At 37.4% G+C, this 24,244-nt stretch overlaps 1 protein-coding gene across 1 annotated transcript in view; it reads left to right on the forward strand.

Annotated features, from left to right (window-relative positions):
• Window positions 1-5,487: 5,487 nt before the first annotated feature.
• The window catches only part of LOC128638889 (uncharacterized), a 43,328-nt gene continuing 24,571 nt past the window's right edge, over window positions 5,488-24,244 (forward strand). The window contains exon 1 of the mRNA XM_053691016.1: window positions 5,488-5,591. Within this exon, the coding sequence (XP_053546991.1) occupies window positions 5,488-5,591 (104 nt within the window). The remainder of the gene's footprint in view (window positions 5,592-24,244) is intronic.

A 24,244-nucleotide genomic window follows, 5' to 3' on the forward strand; every position in this document is an offset into this window, starting at 1 on the left:
ACTCTCTAACTGACACTAGCACTAACTCTCTAACTCACACTACCACTACCTCTCTAACTCCCACTACCACTAACTCTCTAACTCACACTACCACTAACTCTCAATAACTCACACTACCACTAACTCACTCACGATAACACTAACTGACTCACACTAATGCACAAAATCTCTAAGCTCCAATCTCCAAAAACCCACCAGCAACACAGTGAAAGAAGCCATGCTTGTGTGGTGCTTATATACCCTGTGTAAATGTTTAATGATGTACCGGTTTGCTTTGTAAATTGTGTTCAGGTGTGCTTTATTCTTACTTATTATTTGTGCAATGTGTATTAGGTGTGTGAATTTGCGCATGCTCATTTGGAGTTAGTATTTGTGGAATGTGTAGAATGCGATGATGTCATAGTGCTCGTTTTCTATAACATTAACCAATAGTATTATGGTTAAATGTTAATTTGCGATGGTGTGGTATTAGTGAAGTGTTGTATATGTATGTTTGTCCTAATATATAGTAATATTGAATGCGATTATTTTGCTAGTGTATGTTTTTTTTGTTTTTTTCCTTGCTGTTATTTTGCGTATTTCCGCATCTTAAAGTATATGCGTATTCCCTGTATTTTATTTAATTAAAATTCCCCCCGCTTGTGAATGTGTAATGCTTATGTGCTTTGTTTAGTGATTGTTGTTGTGACATTTGCGGCGTGTTATTGTTGTGCATGATGTGGTATGCGTCATATGACCGAGCTGTGCGTATTTCTCGCGAGATCGAGTGTTAGATGAAAAAATCGTTTTTGTTTTCATTTCCATTGATCTCTATGGGAGACTGTCTAACGCGGGCAGGATTCCGCATGTGAAATACACGCGTTAGGAGTATCATTAGAAGGTTTTGTTTGAACTCTAAATACCGGAGTCAAACAATGCCGTGCGTTAGACATAAACCACGCGTAGCGTTAGCACCCCATCTACCGCCAAACTCCAAATCTAGCCGGTAGGGTTTATTTTATAGGTAAGTAGTTTTAGTTTTAAATAGGAATTATTGAGTTATTAATAGTAGGTTTTATTTAGATTTATTTTAAGTACATTAAAGTTAGTGGGTGTTAGGGTTAGGGTTAGGTTTAGGGGTTAATACCTTTAGTATAGTGGCGGCGACATTGGGGGCGGCAGATTAGGGATTAATAAGTGTAGGTAGGTGGCGGCGACATTGGGGACAGCTGATTAGAGTTTAATAAGTGTAATGTAGGTGGCGGCGGTGGCGGGTGCGGCAGATTAGGGGTTAATAAGTGTAATGTAGGTGTTGGCAATGTCGGGGGCAGCAGATTAGGGGTGTTTAGACTCAGGGTTAATGTTAGGGTGTTAGGTGTAAACATAACTTTTCTTTCCCCATAGGAATCAATGGGGCTGCGTTACAGAGCTTTACGCTGCTTTATTGCAGGTGTTAGGCTTTTTTTCAGCCAGCTCTCCCCATTGATGTCTTTGGGGAAATCGTGCACGAGCACGTAAAACCAGCTCACAGCAGCTCACCGCAGCTCACTGCAGCACTGGTATTGGAGTGTGGTATGGAGCTCAATTTTGCTTTATGCTGCAATATTGCCTGCTACTGCCGGGTCTTTGTAAACCTGTAATACCAGCGCTGTAGGGAAGTGAGAGGTGAAAATAACTTTCAAGTTAGCACTGCGCCGCTCATAGCGCAAAACTTGTAATCTAGCCGTATGTTCTTTACATAGCAGAATATGATCTATTTATTCATTAATACATATTTCTATATAAATATCTTGTGTTTTTTTTTGTTTAAAATATATATCTATACCTATATATATGTATATATATATATATATATATATATATATATATATATATATATATATATATATATATATATATATATATACAGTGGGGAAAAAAAGTATTTAGTCAGCCACCAATTGTGCAAGTTCTCCCACTTAAGAAGATGAGAGAGGCCTGTAATTTTCATCATAGGTATACCTCAACTATGAGAGACAAAATGTGGAAACAAATCCAGACAATCACATTGTCTGATTTGGAAAGAATGTATTTGCAAATTATGGTGGAAAATAAGTATTTAGTCAATATCAAAAGTTTATCTCAATACTTTTTTAAATATCCTTTGTTGGCAATGACAGAGGTCAAACGTTTTCTGTAAGTCTTCACAAGGTTGTCACACACTGTTGCTGGTATGTTGGCCCATTCCTGCATGCAGATCTCTTCTAGAGCAGTGATGTTTGGGGGCTGTCGCTGGGCAACACAGACTTTCAATTCCCTCCAAAGGTTTTCTATGGGGTTGAGATCTGGAGACTGTCTAGGCCACTCCAGGACCTTGAAATGCTTCTTACAAAGCCACTCCTTCATTGCCCGGGTGGTATGTTTGGGATCATTGTCATGCTGAAAGACCCAGCAGCATTTCATCTTCAATGCCCTTGCTGATGGAAGGAGGTTTGCACTCAAAATCTCACGATACATGGCCCCATTCATTCTTTCATGTACACGGATCAGTCGTCCTGTTCCCTTTGCAGAGAAACAGCCCCAAAGCATGATGTTGCCACCCCCATGTTTCACAGTAGGTATGGTGTTCTCTCTCCTCCAAACACGACAAGTTGTGTTTCTACCAAACAGTTCTACTTTGGTTTCATCTGACCATATGACATTCTCCCAATCTGCTTCTGGATCATCCAAATGCTCTCTAGCATACTTCAGACGGGCCCGGACATGTACTGGCTTAAGCTGGGGGACACGTCTGGCACTGCAGGATCTGAGTCCCTGGCAGCGTAGTGTGTTACTGATGGTAGCCGTTGTTATGTTGGTACAGCTCTCTGCAGGTCATTCACTAGGTCCCCCCGTGTGGTTCTGGGATGTTTGCTCACCGTTCTTGTGTTCATTTTGACCCCACGGGGTGAGATCTTGCGTGGAGCCCCAGATCGAGGGAGATTATCAGTGGTCTTGTACGTCTTCCATTTTCTAATTATTGCTCCCACAGTTGATTTCTTCACACCAAGCTGCTTGCCTATTGCAGATTCAGTCTTCCCAGCCTGGTGCAGGTCTACAATTTTGTTTCTGGTCTCCTTCGACAGCTCTTTGGTCTTCACCATAGTGGAGTTTGGAGTTTGACTGTTTCAGGTTGTGGACAGGTGTCTTTTATACTGATAACAAGTTCAAACAGGTGCCATTAATACAGGTAATGAGTGGAGGACAGAGGAGCCTCTTAAAGAAGAAGATACAGGTATGTGAGAGCCAGAAATCTTGCTTGTTTGTAGGTGACCAAATACTTATTTTCCACCATAATATGCAAATAAATTCTTTCCAAATCAGACAATGTGATTGTCTGGATTTGTTTCCACATTTTGTCTCTCATAGTTGAGGTATACCTATGATGAAAATTACAGGCCTCTCTCATCTTCTTAATTGGGAGAACTTGCACAATTGGTGGCTGACTAAATACTTTTTTTCCCCACTGTATATATATATATATATATATATATATATATATATATATATATATATATATATATACAGGTAGCCCTCAGTTTACGCCGGGGTTAGGTTCCAGAAGGAATGGTTGTAAATCGAAACCATTGTAAATTGAAACCCAGTTTATAATGTAAGTCAATGGGAAGTGAGGGAATTAGGTTCCAGGCCCCTCTCAAAATTGTCATAAGTAACACCTAATACGTTATTTTTAAAGCTTTGAAATGAAGACTTTAAATGCTAAACAGCATTATAAACCTAATAAAATAATCACACAACACAGAATATATAATTAAACTAAGTTAAATGAACAAAAACATTTGCTAAACAGCATTATAAACCTAATAAAATAATCACACAACACAGATTTTACTTGCATTTTTCTGCAAACAGTTCTTTCTATGCATTCCAATCTGGACTGATTTATAGACAGGAAGATCTTGTTCCTTTGAAATCTGCTCGATAGCTCATGTCTAGTTAAACTGATTAATTTCAGCTTGCCTGGCTTTGCTGAAAAACAAGCGGACAGCTCCACCTACTGGTTATTTTAATAAATGCACTGCTTCTCAATGCTTTTCAATAGCAGTCACATGACTGGAAAAAAAGGTTGTTATTCTAAAACGGTGTAAATTGAACCGTTGTAAAACATGGGCCACCTGTATAAATATATATATGTATATATATATATATATATATATATATATATATATTTATATATATATATATATATATATATATATAAATATATACACAGTATATGTATATACATGCACAGATATATATAGGGTTATCTATTTAAAAATAAATAAAACATATTCCCCTATGTGAAGAACTTTGGAATGTGAAATATTTACATTAAATACATAGTTAAACACATGAATATTGCATAAATAACATTTTTCATGTTTTCAGCTATGTGACTGCAAAGGGTTTCAGTGCACTTATATATATTTCGATATATGTATATTCATTTATGTGCCTATATGCATATATATGTCTATAAATACATAAATACACATATAAATATGTAAATACCTACGTACACACATATAAACATATATATATAAATATATATATATATAGATATATACTGTATATACATACATATACATATATCAATATTTATATGTATGTATCTCTGTTAAAGCCCTATGCAGCCCTTTTTTCCTAACACCTGAGATCTCATATCTTTGAGCCCTGCCCCTTTTTACACCTATCAACATAGCTTGCACAGATGAGCAATTGGTCACTCCCATCAACTCCCACCCCAGACCCACTCCACCCCATCGACCCCTTCCAGGCACAGGAGCCCAACTTTTTGTTTGTTTCTCTCACGATTGCTCAGTCTGCTTTAATGATTGATGCATGAGGATCTGTGCATACAGTTTTCTAAAATCAATGGTGTAACATTTTGTTTCACCACATTAAACAAAAATACAATTAGTCCTATATTTTTATGAGCTACAATTCTGCCCCTATATCTCCCTGGTAAAGAGCAAAACTATCTGCATAGAAATAAACAGTCTACTTATATTGAATGTGTTAATTTCTATTCTCCATTTCCTTCTCTTTGTGATATTCATGCAGCGGTTTCCTTTAATTAAATAAAATTAAGTTATTTATAGATACATTTATTGCAGCACATTCTTTCTGAAGAACATGTTTAAAAAACAGATTCCTTTCTATGTTTTCAACCAAATTGCTTTTGAATAATAACTTGTATAAATACTTGTAAGTACTGTATATAATACCCAGAATTTATAAAATTACATATTTATAAACTTCTCTCTAAAGAAGGTAAGAAAAGGGGTTGGGACTAGAATGGGCGGCTTCTCACTGCATACAGTATATAACTTAACCAAACTTGCTATATCACCTCTAAGAAATTGCTTTCATGCTTATGATCAACTCACCCTTCATTTGGATAAAGAAAATTCTATCTAAATACCACAGAAGTGCAATCAATAAATTGATTCTCAACATTCTATCATACAACAATTAGGAGATACGATGCAGATACCAATGGTAGAATTACTTTCAAATGTGCATTCCAGAAGATGCGTCGGCATTGAAATAATTAACAAGACTAATTCAACCACCTTGACCTCTCCAAGGTAATCAGTCTATTTTCTTCATTAAACTCACCCTTGACTTTTATAAAAAGGTTTTAATTATGCATATTGCAATGTGTTCTCATTATTTGTTTTGCATGAAAGCTTTTTTTCCCTGCCAGCTTTAGAATTCTACCATTCATCATGCTGCACATGAATTAATTTATCTGGGCAACTTATTTCTAAATGTCCCTAATAGCTCATAACAAATTAGATAAGATAAACAATACTAAGTCTTTTCAAAGTGTGTGTCTGAGGACTGCAAAATAATTCAACATTTGCTACAAAATTAGTGTTAAATGCTTATAAAATATGTATTGTATTTAATATATATCTACATATTTTATATATCTATATATTGTGTTTCATTTTTTTGTTACAAAACCATAATGGTGCTCTAGATTACATTGTTGAATTGTTGTTTGCAAGTATTTGTTTTGTAGAAGCAGAATATCAATTGGTTTACATACTGGTTTCATCAACTCTAATTACATTATAACAGGAATACTTATTATTTATATGTTAATACTTTACAATAGAAGAGAGGTGATATGGTAAGAATGTTAAAATAGGGAAAACCGCCAGATTTATAAAGATCGGGATATAAGCATTTTTTATAAAAGGGAAATACCAAAGCAAGAAGTTATCATTATCAGTTGTAGGAAACAAAGACATAAATATTTAACAAAACCTAACAGTATAGAAACAGAACAGAAACACAATAATGTGGCAAAAAAATCTCTATTACAGAAGGTACCAAGCTTCTTGGAGAACTATCTCCATGGAGTATAACATCTATACTATAATCGCATTTGTAACGTGTCCGTTGCCTTTGCCAGTTGCACACACATCCTCAAAGCAGCCAAAAGAATGTTGACTGCACGCACAGCAAAGCTGCATCCCGGTGGATTCCGAAAATGGCAGGGTGGTAGAATCCGAAAATGGCAGGGTGGTGGAATCCACCTGGATGCAGCGTTGGCAAACCCGAAGCCTTAAAAAAATAAACACGCAACTGCTTGCATGAGATATTGAAAAAACACGTAACCACCAACAAGAAATAAATAAAAAACATGTAACCACACGCACAAAGTATAACAAAAAACAAACAAACCTCCCACACAATGTATTAACAAACACTTAAACCACAAACCCCCACATCGCAAAATACTAAAGTAATTAACCCCTAATCCGCAAATAACAATTCAATATTAACCCCTAACCACCAACCCCTCACATTGCAATAAACCTAATTAACCTATTAACCACTAAATCGACAAACCCCCCACATCCCAATAAACCTAATTAACCCATTAACCCCTAAACCGCCAACCCCAACATTGCAATAAACCTAATTAACCTATTAACCCCTAAACAGCCAAACTCCACATAGCAATAAACCTAATTAACCTATTAACTCCTAAACCGCCAACCCCCCCACACCGCAAAAAACTAATTAAATTACTAAGCCCCCTAACCTAACACCCCCTAAATTAACCCCAGTACTTAGTTACACTTATATAAAACAACATTAAATTATAAAAAAAATAATCTAAAATTACAAAAAATAAAAACCCTATAATAAACAAAGTTATCAACAATAAAAAAAAATTAAACCTAATCCATATGAAAATAAAAAATCCCCCCCAAAATAAAAACACCCCCTAAGCTACTAATAGCCCTTACAATGGCCTTTTATATGACATTGCCCTAAGTTAAACAGCTCTTTTAGATTTAAAAATTACTAAATCCCCCCTAACAGTAAAACCCCCCACTCACCAAATCCAACAAAATAAAAAAAAACGCTAAAAAATCCTAAAGCCCCTAAAGGGTCATTTGTATGGGCATTGCCCTTAAAAGGGCATTCAGCTCTTTTACTGCCCTCAAAAGGGCAATCAGCTCTTTTCCAGCCCATTAATTAAAAAAAAATCCTTACACTAAGCCCCAAATAGGTACTCACCATTCCTGAAGTCCGACGGAGAAGGTCTTCTACCAAGCGGCTCCATCATCTTCTATCTTCATCCGGAGCGATGGAGGTGCAGAGGGTATTTCAGAATTTCAGCCAATTTTGGTACCTTGCATTCAATCTTCAGTGTGCATCGGATGAAGAGGAGCCTCCATGATGTCGAGGACCGCCGCCACTGAGGACCGCCGCCATTGAGGACCGCCGCTGAGGATCCACGCGTAGGGGAAGACAGCTCCACACCTCCGATCTGTGCCACTGGTGAGGGCTGTCACTGAGGATCCACAGCTCCGCACCTCCGCTCCGTGCTGCCTTTGCTCTGGATGAAGATAGAAGATGACCTTCTCCGCTGGACTTCAGGAACAGTGAGTACCTATTTTGGGCTTAGTGTTAGGATTTTTTTTTATTTTTGGGGTTGGGTTTATTTTTAAGATTAGGGATTTAATGGGCTGGAAAAGAGCTGATTGCCCTTTTTAAGGATTTTTTTATTTTTATAGAGGTATTAGTTTAGGTTTAAATACTTTATTTTGGATAGTTTTGTTTATTTTTTTTCCATAATTTTCCATTTGTTTTAATTTTAGCTTTAGGGTTTGTAGTTTTTTAAAATAGACTGCCCTCAGAGCAGGCTTATCGCCTGGTATAACAATAAACACTGAAAAACTAATATGCCACACTGTATCAACAGTGCATAGCAGTTATTAATAGTATGTACAGATGAAGGTATATTCCAAACAATTAGTATGGCATTACATAATTTGCAAGCAGTTGTTAAAGGGACACTCAAGTCAAAATTAAACTTTAATGATTCAGATAGAGCAGCAATTTTAAACAACTTTCCAATTTACTTCCATTAACAAAATGTGCACAGTATTTTTATATTTATACTTTTTGAGTCACCAGCTCCTAATGAGCATGTGCAAGAATTCACAGAATATACATATATGCATTTGTGATTGGCTGATGGCTGTCACATGATGCAGGAGGAGTGAAAATAGACATAACTTTTAAGTTTGTTAGAAAAAACTCTACTACTCATTTGAAGTTCAGACTAAGTTTTATTGCATTTTCTTTTTATCACACTTTTGTTGATTATGCAAATCTACTGTGTTTACTGTTCCTTTAAGCAATATGCATCCACAGCTCAAAACAGGGTATAGTAGTGTGCACAATGTATGTAGCTTGCAAGCAGACTCTTGGTAATGTGCATCCACAGCTCAAAACTTTGTTAATTGCATGTGTCCACAGATGAATAATTAAACATACAAATGTTAATGTGTCAGTAGAATAGTATTAGTTCCAGTGTTATATCGTAACACTTACTCCACAAAACAAAATGGTCAAATGATCCTAATAGGGTAATCCACATAGTTAAAGGGACACCGAACCCAAATGTTTTCTTTCATGATTCAGACAGAGCATGCAATTTTAAGCAACTTTCTAATTTACTTCTGTTATCAATTTTTCTTTGTTCTCTTGCTATCTTTATTTGAAAAAGAATGCAGCTAAGCTAAGGAGCCAGCAAATGTTTGGTTCAGAACCATGGACAGCACTTGTTTATTGGTGCTGTCCCATCAGCAAGGACAATCCAGGTTGTTCACCAAAAATGGGCCAGCATCTAAACTTAAATTGCTTTTCAAATAAACATAACATGAGAATGAAGAAATTTTGATAATAGGAGTAAATTAGAAAGTTGCTTAAAAGTGCATGCTCTATCTGAATCACAAAAGAAAACATTTGGGTTCAGTGTCCCTTTAAGTATGAGGTGTTCCTGTGCTTACCGAACTCATCAAACTCACCTGTTGTCACAGCACCCTCCCTATCATCACCATATTAAGCCAGGTAAAAATAAATTCTTCCCAGAAACGGTTCCCTCTGTAAAGGCTCCAAACTTCCACCTCCACGCCAGAAGTCAACGGGCTGTGATCTCAACACGCAAGGTGCATTTCACCCCTTCTTCGCATTGCTTTGGGGCTTTATCAAGCGTTCTCTGTTGCTGAGCTCTCAGTGTCCTTAAATAGCCATACATGTAAACTGGGTGAAATATATTTATACATATTGCCACATTTTAAAAAACAGTATCTTACCCTAATTACACCTATCTACCTATAAGTAGGAACGTACATACAGTATATTCAGGCAATATTATTTACTGTTTCATTCATGCCATTTGAAGCGGTGTCTTAAAGGTATATATCTTAAAATCACCATTAGTGAGCCTCATGAAATGTATATTATAGGTATTTTCTATACGCAGATGTATTCAGGCAGTATTATTATTTCATCCGTGCTATTTTAAGTGCATATCTTAAATAAAACATTTGTGGACCCCTCATGAAATTTGCACTTAGAAAAATGGAGCAAAATCAATTTCTTCATTTAGGCCTATTGGTTTTAATATTTCCAGATTATAGATCCATTTACATTCTGCTTGCAGAAGTAATCTATCTATATTTCCACCTCTATTTTTTAGATCAATCCGTTCCAAACCCATGAAGTGAAAATCCTCATCATTACTGTTTGGACTTTCCTCAAAATGCCTAGCTCCTCCACTATTTTTCTGTTTTTTTAATTATATCTCTGTGATGTTCTTTCATGTAATTTCTTGGTTTTTCTTTTGATCTCATTTTCTCTCTGTCTTAAAAAAAGTCCTCTTCTTCATTGTCTCCTATCACCTGATGTGTTATTACATTCATTTTCAGAGCCTTATCTTTCTGATTCAGAGAAGCCTGACATATATCTACCTGCATATTTGTATAAATTACCATCCTTATAATCCAAAAGATCTCTTAAAGACTTGCGTCTTTCTCATGATATATATATATATATATATATACCGTATATATATATATATATATATATAAATATATATATATATATATATATATATATATATATATATATCCAAAATTCCAGATCCTACCCACAAGTGGAAAACTGCCTGGGTGCAACTTTAAACAACAAATAGCAGCCAAAAGGAAGTGCACTCTCAGGTCTTTCACAGCAAAGGTTACTTTATTGATGTAACGTTTTTGGAGGACTTGCCTCCATCAGCATAGTGAATTAAACACAAAACACAAAATAAATAGTGTCATACTTACAATTAATTTTCAAAACCATTCCCCTTTCCCTTGGCGCCAAACTGCCGATGTTGGAACGCATACTGCGTTCCACCGGCGATAAGAACCGGAAGTGGTGTGCAACATCACTTCCGGAAGACAAATATTACTAACAATGTTGACGATATTAATACAATAAATTGTGTGAAGTGAATCAAAAAATTTTTTTTCAAAGCGTGTCCACTGGGTGTTTCATAATTACAACATATGTAAGTGCAAATACTGTTGATCTGAAAAAACAGAGCCTGTGCCGCAAATAAGTATTATTCCACAACGGGTTGCCCGTTGCCATGGCAACCGATGTATACTAATCGTGCCTCACTCGCATACTGAAAACACTCTTTCAAAAATTGTGTACACTAAATTTGTGTAGTAACCCATGAACTTTGAACAGTGCAATATTTAATCATACACATATGTGTTTAAGAAAAACAGAAAAAAATAAAAAAAATAGGAAAATACATTGCCTGTTTTGGTAGCGTGTAATTTTATATTTAAACTGGAAATTTAAAGTTATACACTGCTGCATTAAAATATCATCCCTACTTCTTTTTGGTAAGGAATACCTTTAAATATTGCTAGATTACACCTAAATAATGCGGATATATTCCTCACGATTGCAATGTATACACACTTTCTAGGGTGATAATGTATATTGGGTATATATAGGGTAGGAGATCCCTAATAACATAATTTTAAATGGTATGTAAGAACCCTATACTTTGTAGGCTCCTAGTTATTTCAATAAGCAACCCAAACAAATGTTGTTGTACAGGTGATAGAGTGACGAATACTGAATTGTCGATTGGTGTGTGGGTGATGGAATATCTTTGTGTTCATAAGACCATTACAGGTGGTGCAACCCAGACATCTGTACGATCCCTTGATGTTAGTGTGTGCCATGGATCTGTAGCTTGCCCTTGGGTCCGTTTTGACCAGTAGGTCCCGCAGGTTTGTGCCCCTCCTGTATCCCACCATAGGTGTGAGGTGGTTACTAAAGCGTAGCTTTGGGTCAGATGACACAATCGGCCAATGTGTTCTTAGAATCGATCCCACTTTTCTAGTACTGGGAGAAAATGTGGTAGCCATTATGAGCTTTTCATCTGTGGTTTGTCTCTGTTTCTTTGTTAACAGTTGTGTTTGTGTGTATTGTGACACTTCTTCCATCATCTGTTTGATGTCTTGTGACTTATACCCTCTCTCAGCAAATTTTGCACCCATTTCCAAAAACTGGGAGGCTCCCTTCATAGGATCAGAGTTGTTCCTTACTGTCCTGATTAATTGTGATTTTAGTATGCCCTTCAGGAGTGCTGGGGGATGACAACTATCTGATCTCAACAGGGAATTCCTGTCTGTAGGTTTGCTAAATAGTGTGCACCCCAGTCCCTGTGCCGTTTTGTACACCTTAAGATCAAGAAAATTAATGGAGTGTAAATCAGCACATATTTTGAACCGAACCGTGGTTGGTGTGTTGTTAAACAGATCAAACCAGCCATGGAGTTCATCCATGCCCCCTCTCCAGATCAAAAAGATATCATCTATGAACCTACGGTAGAAAATGATAGAAGAATCACATTTACCCCATAGGTACAGATTCTAAAAGTGGGACATGAATAGATTCGCATATGAGGGGGCCATGGATGACCCCATGGCTGTACCTGCTACTTGCAGAAAAAATTTGTCCTCAAATCTGAAATAATTCTTACTGAGACAGAAATCAATCAATGCCAGTAAAAATTCAATAGGCGGTCCCTCGTATAGGGGGTTATTCACTAGATGTGCTTTCACTGCCTCCTGTCCTTCTATATAAGGAATGATTGTGTAGAGGCTGTTCACGTCCATGGTGACCAAAATGTCCCCCGGCTGGACGTGAACAGACCCCAACAATCTAATAAATTCGCTAGTGTCAAGTAAAAAGGACCGTGTTCCCTTAACAATCGGCTGTAACAGCAGATCAATAAACTGCGACACCGGTTGGTATAGGGAATTCACAGCGGACACTATGGGATGTCCTGGAGGTCTCTCAGCATTTTTATGAACTTTCGGGATTGTGTATAGTATGGGTATCTTGGGATGGGCAGTGGTACAAAATTTCAGTATGTGTTCAGAGATAAAGCCCTGTTCATATCCCATACATAGCAGATTGTCCAGTTGTTTTTTTGAAAACTCCAGTTGGATCAGACCCCAGGGTATTATATGTTGTTATGTCAGAAAGTTGAGTTGTTATGTCCTCTCTATAGTAGTCATAGTCCAGGAGGACAATGGCTCCTCCCTTGTCCGCTGGTCTAATAACAAGGGAGGTTTCTTTTTGTAGTGTGGTGATAGCCTTTCTTTCTGCTGGAGTGAGATTATGTGCCCAAGTGGTATGTGCCCTTTCTTTGTCTAGGTCCTGGGAGACCATACGTATGAAAGTCTTAGTGCTGGCACTGCAATTTGCAGGTTCAAAAGTACTTTGTATATAACAATTGCGTTCAATGGGAGTTTTAATATTCTCAGACTCAGTGTTTTGAAAGAACTCCTTAAGTTTCAATGTTCTGTTCAGCTTATGAATGTCTAATTTCTGTTCATATTCTGTAGTAATTGTACTGGGGACAAATGAAAGTCCTTTATTTAGCAGTTGTACTTCATCAGCTGACAGAACATGGGAGCTTAAATTAATTATTGCATCCTTCGTCTCCCCCTCCTTGGGGGTCTGTGTCTTAGTGCCCGCCCGCCTGATGTGGGGTCTAGAGTGTCTGCTCCCCGTGAACGTGTTGTGACCCCTAAAAAATGTCGAGGGGTAGACTGTACATTGTATTGATCAAGAGTGTCCACTGGACTGGAAGAAGTGTATGCTCTATTACCATATGTTCTTTCAGTATCTGTGGACTCTGCTCCACTGGTATCTATCGTATCAAACCGTACACGCCTTTCGTGTTGTCTTCTTTTTGGTTGGATCTCCATAGTACCAGTGAGCCACTTATATACCTTGCCTTGGGTATAATCTGACTTGACAGCCTCCAATTTCCTATTTTTAAATGATATCAAGTCATTCTTATACTTTTCAATCTGTGTGTTAATTTTAGATAACCAATTCTCCTGTTGGTCATTGGCAAGTACTGTGTTATGTGTTGTTTCAAACTGTTGGATTTCTGTTTTAACTTTTGATAGAATGGATGTAACCTCTTCAATTACTAATAATATTAAATCAAATGAACATTTGTTCAAGATGTAGCACCATTTCTTTCTAAATTCGGGATTATCCCTACCAATAGTGGGAATGTTATGTACTCTGAAACCCCTTGGTATATGCCCATTTCTATAGTAATCTGAGAGATAACTGCCGTGCAGGGATAGATCTATCTCGCGCTTCCTAAGCTTTAACAGTGCAAAATACAAGTTTAAGGGAGTCTCACCAGATGTCCTGGATAATGGAGCAAACAGTATACGGTCAGCGTCATCCTGGGTATACGATGCGGTCCCTACTTGTGCTGCTCTGGCTTGTCCCGCAGGGTCTTCTACTACATCTATGGCACTCTCCATGGAGTCTTGCTGGCCATCCCCTTGAGTTGACATGTTTGGATAAGTGGAAATAATGGTTACCAAAAAGAATATACTGTATATATATAGAGCCAATCAGCAAAGAATAGTCCCATAAAATATGATGGTTTGAATGATGAGGTTAAAACAGGAGGGGCACGCCTGGTCAGTAATAAAGATATCCAAAATTCCAGATCCTACCCACAAGTGGAAAACTGCCTGGGTGCAACTTTAAACAACAAATAGCAGCCAAAAGGAAGTGCACTCTCAGGTCTTTCACAGCAAAGGTTACTTTATTGATGTAACATTTTCGGAGGACTTGCCTCCTTCATCAGCATAGTGAATTAAACACAAAACACAAAATAAATAGTGTCATACTTACAATTAACATTCAAAACCATTCCCCTTTCCCTTGGCGCCAAACTGCCGATGTTGGAACGCATACTGCGTTCCACCGGCGATAAGAACCGGAAGTGGTGTGCAACATCACTTCCGGAAGACAAATATTACTAACAATGTTGACGATATTAATACAAGTGCAATATTTAATCATACACATATGTGTTTAAGAAAAACAGAAAAAAATAAAAAAATAGGAAAATACATTGCCTGTTTTGGTAGCGTGTAATTTTATATTTAAACTGAAAATTTAAAGTTATACACTGCTGCATTAAAATATCATCCCTACTTCTTTTTGGTAAGGAATACCTTTAAAGATTGCTAGATTACACCTAAATAATGCGGATATATTCCTCACAATTGCAATGTATACACACTTTCTAGGGTGATAATGTATATTGGGTATATATAGGGTAGGAGATCCCTAATAACATAATTTTAAATGGTATGTAAGAACCCTATACTTTGTAGGCTCCTAGTTATTTCAATAAGCAACCCAGTAATAGAATCCCCCCAGATATGGTTGTCTGGCTAGCTATGACTAGGTCATTCACTCCATGAACCTTAATTTTCAGTTTAAATATAAAATTACACGCTACCAAAACAGGCAATGTATTTTCCTATTTTTTTATGTTTTTCTTAAACACATATGTGTATGATTAAATATTGCACTGTTCAAAGTTCATGGGTTACTACACAAATTTAGTGTACAAAATTTTTGAAAGAGTGTTTTCAGTATGCGAATGAGGCACGATTAGTATACATCGGTTGCCATGGCAATGGGCAACCCGTTGTGGAATAATACTTATTTGCGGCACAGGCTCTGTTTTTTCAGATCAACAGTATTTGCACTTACATATGTTGTAATTGTGAAACACCCAGTGGACACGCTTTGAAAAAAAATTTTTTGATTCACTTCACACAATTTATTGTATTAATATCGTCAATATTGTTAGTAATATTTGTCTTCCGGAAGTGATGTTGCACATCACTTCCGGTTCTTATCGCCGGTGGAACGCAGTATGCGTTCCAACATCGGCAGTTTGGCGCCAAGGGAAAGGGGAATGGTTTTGAATGTTAATTGTAAGTATGACACTATTTATTTTGTGTTTTGTGTTTAATTCACTATGCTGATGAAGGAGGCAAGTCCTCCGAAAACGTTACATCAATAAAGTAACCTTTGCTGTGAAAGACCTGAGAGTGCACTTCCTTTTGGCTGCTATTTGTTGTTTAAAGTTGCACCCAGGCAGTTTTCCACTTGTGGGTAGGATCTGGAATTTTGGATATCTTTATTACTGACCAGGCGTGCCCCTCCTGTTTTAACCTCATCATTCAAACCATCATATTTTATGGGACTATTCTTTGCTGATTTTCTCTATATATATACAGGATATTCTTTTTGGTAACCATTATTTCCACTTATCCAAACATGTCAATTCAAGGGGATGGCCAGCAAGACTCCATGGAGAGTGCCATAGATGTGGTAGAAGACCCTGCGGGACAAGCCAGAGCAGCACAAGTAGGGACCGCATCGTATACCCAGGATGACGCTGACCGTATACTGTTTGCTCCATTATCCAGGACATCTGGTGAGACTCCCTTAAACTTGTATTTTGCACTGTTAAAGCTTAGGAAGCGCGAGATAGATCTATCCCTGCACGGCAGTTATCTCTCAGATTACTATAGAAATGGGCATATACCAAGGGGTTTCCGAGTACATAACATTCCCACTATTGGTAGGGATAATCCCGAATTTAGAAAGAAATGGTGCTACATCTTGAACAAATGTCCATTTGATTTAATATTATTAGTAATTGAAGAGGTTACATCCATTCTATCAAAAGTTAAAACAGAAATCCAACAGTTTGAAACAACACATAACACAGTACTTGCCAATAACCAACAGGAGAATTGGTTATCTAAAATTAACACACAGATTGAAAAGTATAAGAATGACTTGATATCATTTAAAAATAGGAAATTGGAGGCTGTCAAGTCAGGCAAGGTATATAAGTGGCTCACTGGTACTAGGGAGATCCAACCAAAAAGAAGACAACGCAAAAGGCGTGTACGGTTTGATACGATAGATACCAGTGGAGCAGAGTCCACAGATACTGAAAGAACATATGGTAATAGAGCATACACTTATTCCAGTCCAGTAGACACTCTTGATCAATACAATGTACAGTCTACCCCTCGACATTTTTTAGGGGTCACAACACGTTCACGGGGAGCAGACACTCTAGACCCCACATCAGGCGGGCGGGCACTAAGACACAGACCCCCAAGGAGGGGGAGACGAAGGATGCAATAATTAATTTAAGCTCCCATGTTCTGTCAGCTGATGAAGTACAACTGCTAAATAAAGGACTTTCATTTGTTCCCAGTACAATTACTATAGAATATGAACAGAAATTAGACATTCATAAGCTGAACAGAACATTGAAACTTAAGGAGTTCTTTCAAAACACTGAGTCTGAGAATATTAAAACTCCCATTGAACGCAATTGTTATATACTTTTGAACCTGCAAATTGCAGTGCCAGCACTAAGACTTTCATACGTATGGTCTCCCAGAACCTAGACAAAGAAAGGGCACATACCACTTGGGCACATAATCTCACTCCAGCAGAAAGAAAGGCTATCACCACACTGCAAAAAGACACCTCCCTTGTTATTAGACCAGCGGACAAGGGAGGAGCCATTGTCCTCCTGGACTATGACTACTATAGAGAGGACATTACAACTCAACTTTCTGACATAACAACATATAATACCCTGGGGTCTGATCCAACTGGAGTTTTCAAAAAACAATTGGACAATCTGCTATGTATGGGATATGAACAGGGCTTTATCTCTGAACACATACTGAAATTTTGTACCACTGCCCATCCCAAGATACCCATACTATACACAATCCCGAAAGTTCATAAAAATGCTGAGAGACCTCCAGGACGTCCCATAGTGTCCGCTGTGAATTCCCTATGCCAACCGGTGTCGCAATTTATTGATCTGCTGTTACAGCCGATTGTTAAGGGAACACGGTCCTTTTTACTTGACACTAGCGAATTTATTAGATTGTTGGGGTCTGTTCACGTCCAGCCGGGGGACATTTTGGTCACCATGGACGTGAACAGCCTCTACACAATCATTCCTCATATAGAAGGACAGGAGGCAGTGAAAGCACATCTAGTGAATAACCCCCTATACGAGGGACCGCCTATTGAATTCTTACTGGCATTGATTGATTTCTGTCTCAGTAAGAATTATTTCAGATTTGAGGACAAATTTTTTCTGCAAGTAGCAGGTACAGCCATGGGGTCATCCATGGCCCCCTCATATGCGAATCTATTCATGTCCCACTTTGAGAATCTGTACCTATGGGGTAAATGTGATTCTTCTATCATTTTCTACCGTAGGTTCATAGATGATATCTTTTTGATCTGGAGAGGGGGCATGGATGAACTCCATGGCTGGTTTGATCTGTTTAACAACACACCAACCACGGTTCGGTTCAAAATATGTGCTGATTTACACTCCATTAATTTTCTTGATCTTAAGGTGTACAAAACGGCACAGGGACTGGGGTCCACACTATTTAGCAAACCTACAGACAGGAATTCCCTGTTGAGATCAGATAGTTGTCATCCCCCAGCACTCCTGAAGGGCATACTAAAATCACAATTAATCAGGACAGTAAGGAACAACTCTGATCCTATGAAGGGAGCCTCCCAGTTTTTGGAAATGGGTGCAAAATTTGCTGAGAGAGGGTATAAGTCACAAGACATCAAACAGATGATGGAAGAAGTGTCACAATACACACAAACACAACTGTTAACAAAGAAACAGAGACAAACCACAGATGGAAAGCTCATAATGGCTACCACATTTTCTCCCAGTACTAGAAAAGTGGGATCAATTCTAAGAACACATTGGCCGATTGTGTCATCTGACCCAAAGCTACGCTTTAGTAACCACCTCACACCTATGGTGGGATACAGGAGGGGCACAAACCTGCAGGACCTACTGGTCAAAACGGACCCAAGGGCAAGCTACAGATCCATGACACACACTAACATCAAGGGATCATACAGATGTCTGGGTTGCACCACCTGTAATGGTCTTATGAACACGAAGATATTCCATCACCCACACACCAATTGACAATTTAGTATTCGTCACTCTATCACCTGTACAACAACATTTGTCGTATATCTGTTGGTGTGTCCTTGTTCTCTCTTTTATGTTGGCAAGACGACGAGCACCCTCAGAGAAAGAATGGCAAATCATCGTCATGCTATCCGGGCAGCTCTGAAGTCTGGAGATTCAGACCAACCTGTGGCCAGGCATTGTGCACAACATAAACATCCGGTGGCATCAATAAGATAAACACTTATCGATCATGTCCCCCCTTTGGATAGGGGTGGGGACAGGGGCAAGATACTCCTACAGCGGGAAGCACAGTGGATGTACCGATTGGGCACGGTACACCCAGGTGGACTTAATACAACTCCCGATTTCAAAGCCTTATTGTAATGTGGCACTAAGGTGTGATACATTCTAAGGGTACGGTACCTAGACTACTATGACTCTGTGAGTTCTGGGCTCGACAGATCCCATTAAGGGGGGTGGACTTGCCCAGTTACACTCACAGCACCAGGTATGGGGGACTTTGGCACTTCCAGTTCCTGAGTGGAAGTCAGGTAGTGGTGCCTTGGAGTTACCATGCACTGCTTAACACACATAGCCATTCCATCATTACAAGGCTCACTGAATTGGTTAAACATCCATGTAGCTTACAACGAATGCCTTATAAAACCACATGAGTATGATGGTCAAAAAATCAAGCATCTAAGGACAACCCATATAGGTCAAACTAGGTGGATAAAATACCTTTATTTTCTACAATCCACAGAGTGTATCAAATCCAACAAAGATGTAAAGATACGATGATGTTCCCAGAACAGCTAGAAGATGCAGTAGAGTGATACAATATGTGAAAAAATATGTGAAACAATATCCTGAAGAAACATGGGAGTAATACTTAACTACAGTCGGCTCTGTGACAAGAAGGACATGATACATCCTGTGAGTTAAAGAGTCATACCATCACCCAGAGGGACTTTTGCATTGAATGCAGGAACCATAATTTATATTTATTTTAATTTGTAATTTTTAATTTTTTTTCCCTTTTTTTGTGATCCTTATTGAAGCAGAAATATTCAATAAGGGGTTCAGTGTGGAATGTGTGGTAACATTGTTTTTAGCAAAAACTAAGGTTCATGGAGTGAATGACCTAGTCATAGCTAGCCAGACAACCATATCTGGGGGGATTCTATTACTGGGTTGCTTATTGAAATAACTAGGAGCCTACAAAGTATAGGGTTCTTACATACCATTTAAAATTATGTTATTAGGGATCTCCTACCCTATATATACCCAATATACATTATCACCCTAGAAGGTGTGTATACATTGCAATCGTGAGGAATATATACGCATTATTTAGGTGTAATCTAGCAATCTTTAAAGGTATTCCTTACCAAAAAGAAGTAGGGATGATATTTTAATGCAGCAGTGTATAACTTTAAATTTCCAGTTTAAATATAAAATTACACGCTACCAAAACAGGCAATGTATTTTCCTATTTTTTTATTTTTTTCTGTTTTTCTTAAACACATATGTGTATGATTAAATATTGCACTGTTCAAAGTTCGTGGGTTACTACACAAATTTAGTGTACACAATTTTTGAAAGAGTGTTTTCAGTATGCGAGTGAGGCACGATTAGTATACATCGGTTGCCATGGCAACGGGCAACCCGTTGTGGAATAATACTTATTTGCGGCACAGGCTCTGTTTTTTCAGATCAACAGTATTTGCACTTACATATGTTGTAATTATGAAACACCCAGTGGACACGCTTTGAAAAAAAAAATTTTGATTCACTTCACACAATTTATTGTATTAATATCGTCAACATTGTTAGTAATATTTGTCTTCCGGAAGTGATGTTGCACACCACTTCCGGTTCTTATAGCCGGTGGAACGCAGTATGCGTTCCAACATCGGCAGTTTGGCGCCAAGGGAAAGGGGAATGGTTTTGAATGTTAATTGTAAGTATGACACTATTTATTTTGTGTTTTGTGTTTAATTCACTATGCTGATGAAGGAGGCAAGTCCTCCGAAAACGTTACATCAATAAAGTAACCTTTGCTGTGAAAGACCTGAGAGTGCACTTCCTTTTGGCTGCTATATATATATATATATATATATATATATATATATATATATATATATACATATATATATATATCTGTATTTAAATATAGGATGGAGACAAGTGTATGTGTGTCTATTCTTGTTTATTTGTGGGCATGTGTATGCCTGTGTGTGAGCGCATCACTGTTTGTGTGTACATGTGTTTGTGTATCCCTCTCCTTGCCTATGCGTGTTTGTGTGTGTCCTTACAAGTGAATATCTGAACCGTACGTCCTGCCTGCTGCCATTTAAACTGTGTGTCCAGTCTCGGTCTGCCCCCATCTAACTAATAATTTCTCTTCTTAGGTAAAAAAGTTTGTGTTTATTAGTTATCAGTGTATATAAAAATAGTGTCTAATAATATTTCATTCTTAATACAAATGTATAATAGAAGAGTATAATGGTATATCACAATTTTACGTAACCCAAAATGAAAATTTGGCATAGAAAAACTAGGCTAGTAGGAATTTTCATGGGACTAGTGGCACTTGGGCATATTTTTCCACCCCATTATATAAATATATACATATAGTTTTGCTGCCCTTTTTTTCTAACATCTGAGATCTCATATCTTTGAGCCCCACCCCTTTTTACACCTATAAACATAGCTTGCACAGGTAAGCAAGTGGTCACTCCCATCAACTCCCACCCCAGACCCACTCCATCGCCCCTTTCCAGGCACAGGAGCCCGGCTCTTTGTATAAGAGACATAAAAAGGACATAAATAGTATGTGATCACAACTGGGAACAGTTTGCATTTCTGTGGTGAGTGAGATGATAGGAAAGGTTAGTTAACATCCACTGCCCTGGCTCAGTTCTTTTGTCAAGTCAGTTGGAGACATCTCCTGTTGCTAAGTGTTTACATCTATCCCTGATATTTGTACAAAATATCTGATTTCATATATTATTAAACATCAAATTGTATGATGTTTATTTCTTAAGTGAGTAACATGAGTGATTTGAAGACTCATTTTTGTGTTTGTATTTCTGACATAAAGTATATGTTTTTATATACCTATAAATTATGAGTCAAACAACATTATGCCACTATGTAATTTGTACACAGGAGGGCAGAATACATTGATGGAATCAAATTAATACACTTGTTCGCCTGAATTAAGAGTATAACACTGGGGTCAATTTCAAATGATTATAATTCACTTGTGATGAACATCTAATTGGCTTTTATGTTTGGTTTTCGACTTCAAATAAGTTCACATTCAAAAACCAAAAAAAAAAAAAAAAAAGGATTTTTACCACAAAAAAACACCCCTTTGCCTTACATGGGGACAATTCTAATTCTAATGCATAAGAAAACACTTCATGTGTTTTTGAAAGAATGTTTGGACTTTTCAAATTCTACATTTTGGACATACTGGAAATTGCCTTTGTCTCTATCAAGGGCCATTTCTTGGCTGTTGACATGGATTTTTTTTTTCAATTTTTAAGTTCTTGCACATGCTCAGATAATTTTTGTGCAATAAAAAGTCAAAAATATATCTTATTTTATACTATGAAATTTGTACACAGATTATATATGATCATCTACATCAGGGGTCGCCAACCTTTAGGACCACTAAACTCACAATTTTGAATCCCGTGGACCACTAACATGATTTTTTTTTTTTTTTTTTAAAGGTACAAACCTCTATAATGTGTGTGTGTGTGTATATATATATATATATATATATATATATATATATATATATATACATACATACTGTACATAACTAGTATAACCATATCTAAATTTACATTATGTATATATTTACACATTTCTAAGAATTATTTTTTGGAATTAAATAACTGAATGACAGAACTGAGAGAATACTTCCAAATGACAGATGAAGGGTGAGTGCCAACTTTTGAGCTGGAGAGGCAGAAAGTGGGGAAAAAAGAATTATTTTTAAAAGGACCACAAGACTTCCAGGTTACCTCCCCAGTTAGGAATTATTCAAAACTACTTATGATGATGGACAGACATTGGAGTCATAAATTAAGTATATATCAGAAAGCTCTCAATATGGATGTGTGCTACCAACGACTGATGTTACTGGCAATTACTATAATACTGGTGGGATATGGCTGATCTGCTGGATGTCAATTACTGGAATTTAGGTGGAATGGTTTTGTGCGCATAAAAATTATTAGAATGAAAAATAATTAATATTTTATTTTAAAAAAAAGAAGATGGAGGGTAGGAAGACAAACAGTGATGTAAGTCCATCTGAAGGAATTAGGAAAACAACTAGACAGAGACAGGTAAAGGTAAGAAAATAAATATGAGAGAATTTTTTTTTAAGATTTTCTTTTTTATATATATACTTTAATTTCACTATTTCAAGCCAAGACTATACCAACCTCTGCTGACTTCAGAATGGAAGCATCTTCCTCTGAGCAGTGCGTCGGGTGGGAGGAGTTAAAAAGTTGCGCAATACTATGCAACGTGAGTAGGGAGATTGTAATTTAACTCCTCCTCCAGTTTTCACTGATGTCCAGTCATGCACTGTAGGGAGTTGCAGGGCAACAGGGTTGAAACCATCAGTGGAGACTAATTCCAGCTTGATGGTGTCCAGGACCACCCTGGTGGTCCATGGACCACTGGTTGGCGACCACTGATCTACATAATTGCAACAAAGTATTTGAGAATTAAACATGATATTAAACTAATTACAAAATAAAAATTAGTTGTTCACTTACCATAAATAGATGTCATTGGTTAAGTGAAAGAATGCATTTAGACATATAAGCCAGTCATCATTAATATCTAGACATGTGCGATTCGTTTCGGTTCGATTCGGAAATTCGGAAAATTCGGCGATTCGGATTGAACCGAATTTCCGAATTAAAATTCTGCTGAATTTTCCGAATCTAACCAAATCGAACCGAATCGATTCGTAAATTCGGATGGCCATTGGGATTACACTAGTATTGTACAGTATGTTAGGTTAACACCTAATATACAGTATAATACTAGTCTAATCCCACCTAACACTTACCGAAATGCAGAATTTACGAACCGAATTGAACCGAATCGAACCGAATCCAGCCGAATTTCTTCGAATCCGAATGAATCCGAAACGAATCCGAAACAAATCGATTCATAATTTTCCGAATTCGAATCGATCCGAACCGAACTTCAAAAAATTCCGAATCGATCCGAACCGAACCGAATTTTTTCGCCATGCACATGTCTATTAATATCCAAGTAATTATGTACCATGTTTTACTTAGGCTTTTCTCTATATCTTTTGCTTTTGTGTGTTGTACTAGATTTTGCTTTATGTAATTGTTGTTATTTAATTGGTGACTCTTCTTTAAACCTAAAAAAAAATCCAACATTCTATACATTTTATACACATATTCAAACTGATTGTAAAAAAGCGTTAATGGTTATTAATGC

This window comes from Bombina bombina, chromosome 8, assembly GCF_027579735.1.
Source record: "Bombina bombina isolate aBomBom1 chromosome 8, aBomBom1.pri, whole genome shotgun sequence".
Taxonomy (NCBI): domain Eukaryota; kingdom Metazoa; phylum Chordata; class Amphibia; order Anura; family Bombinatoridae; genus Bombina; species Bombina bombina.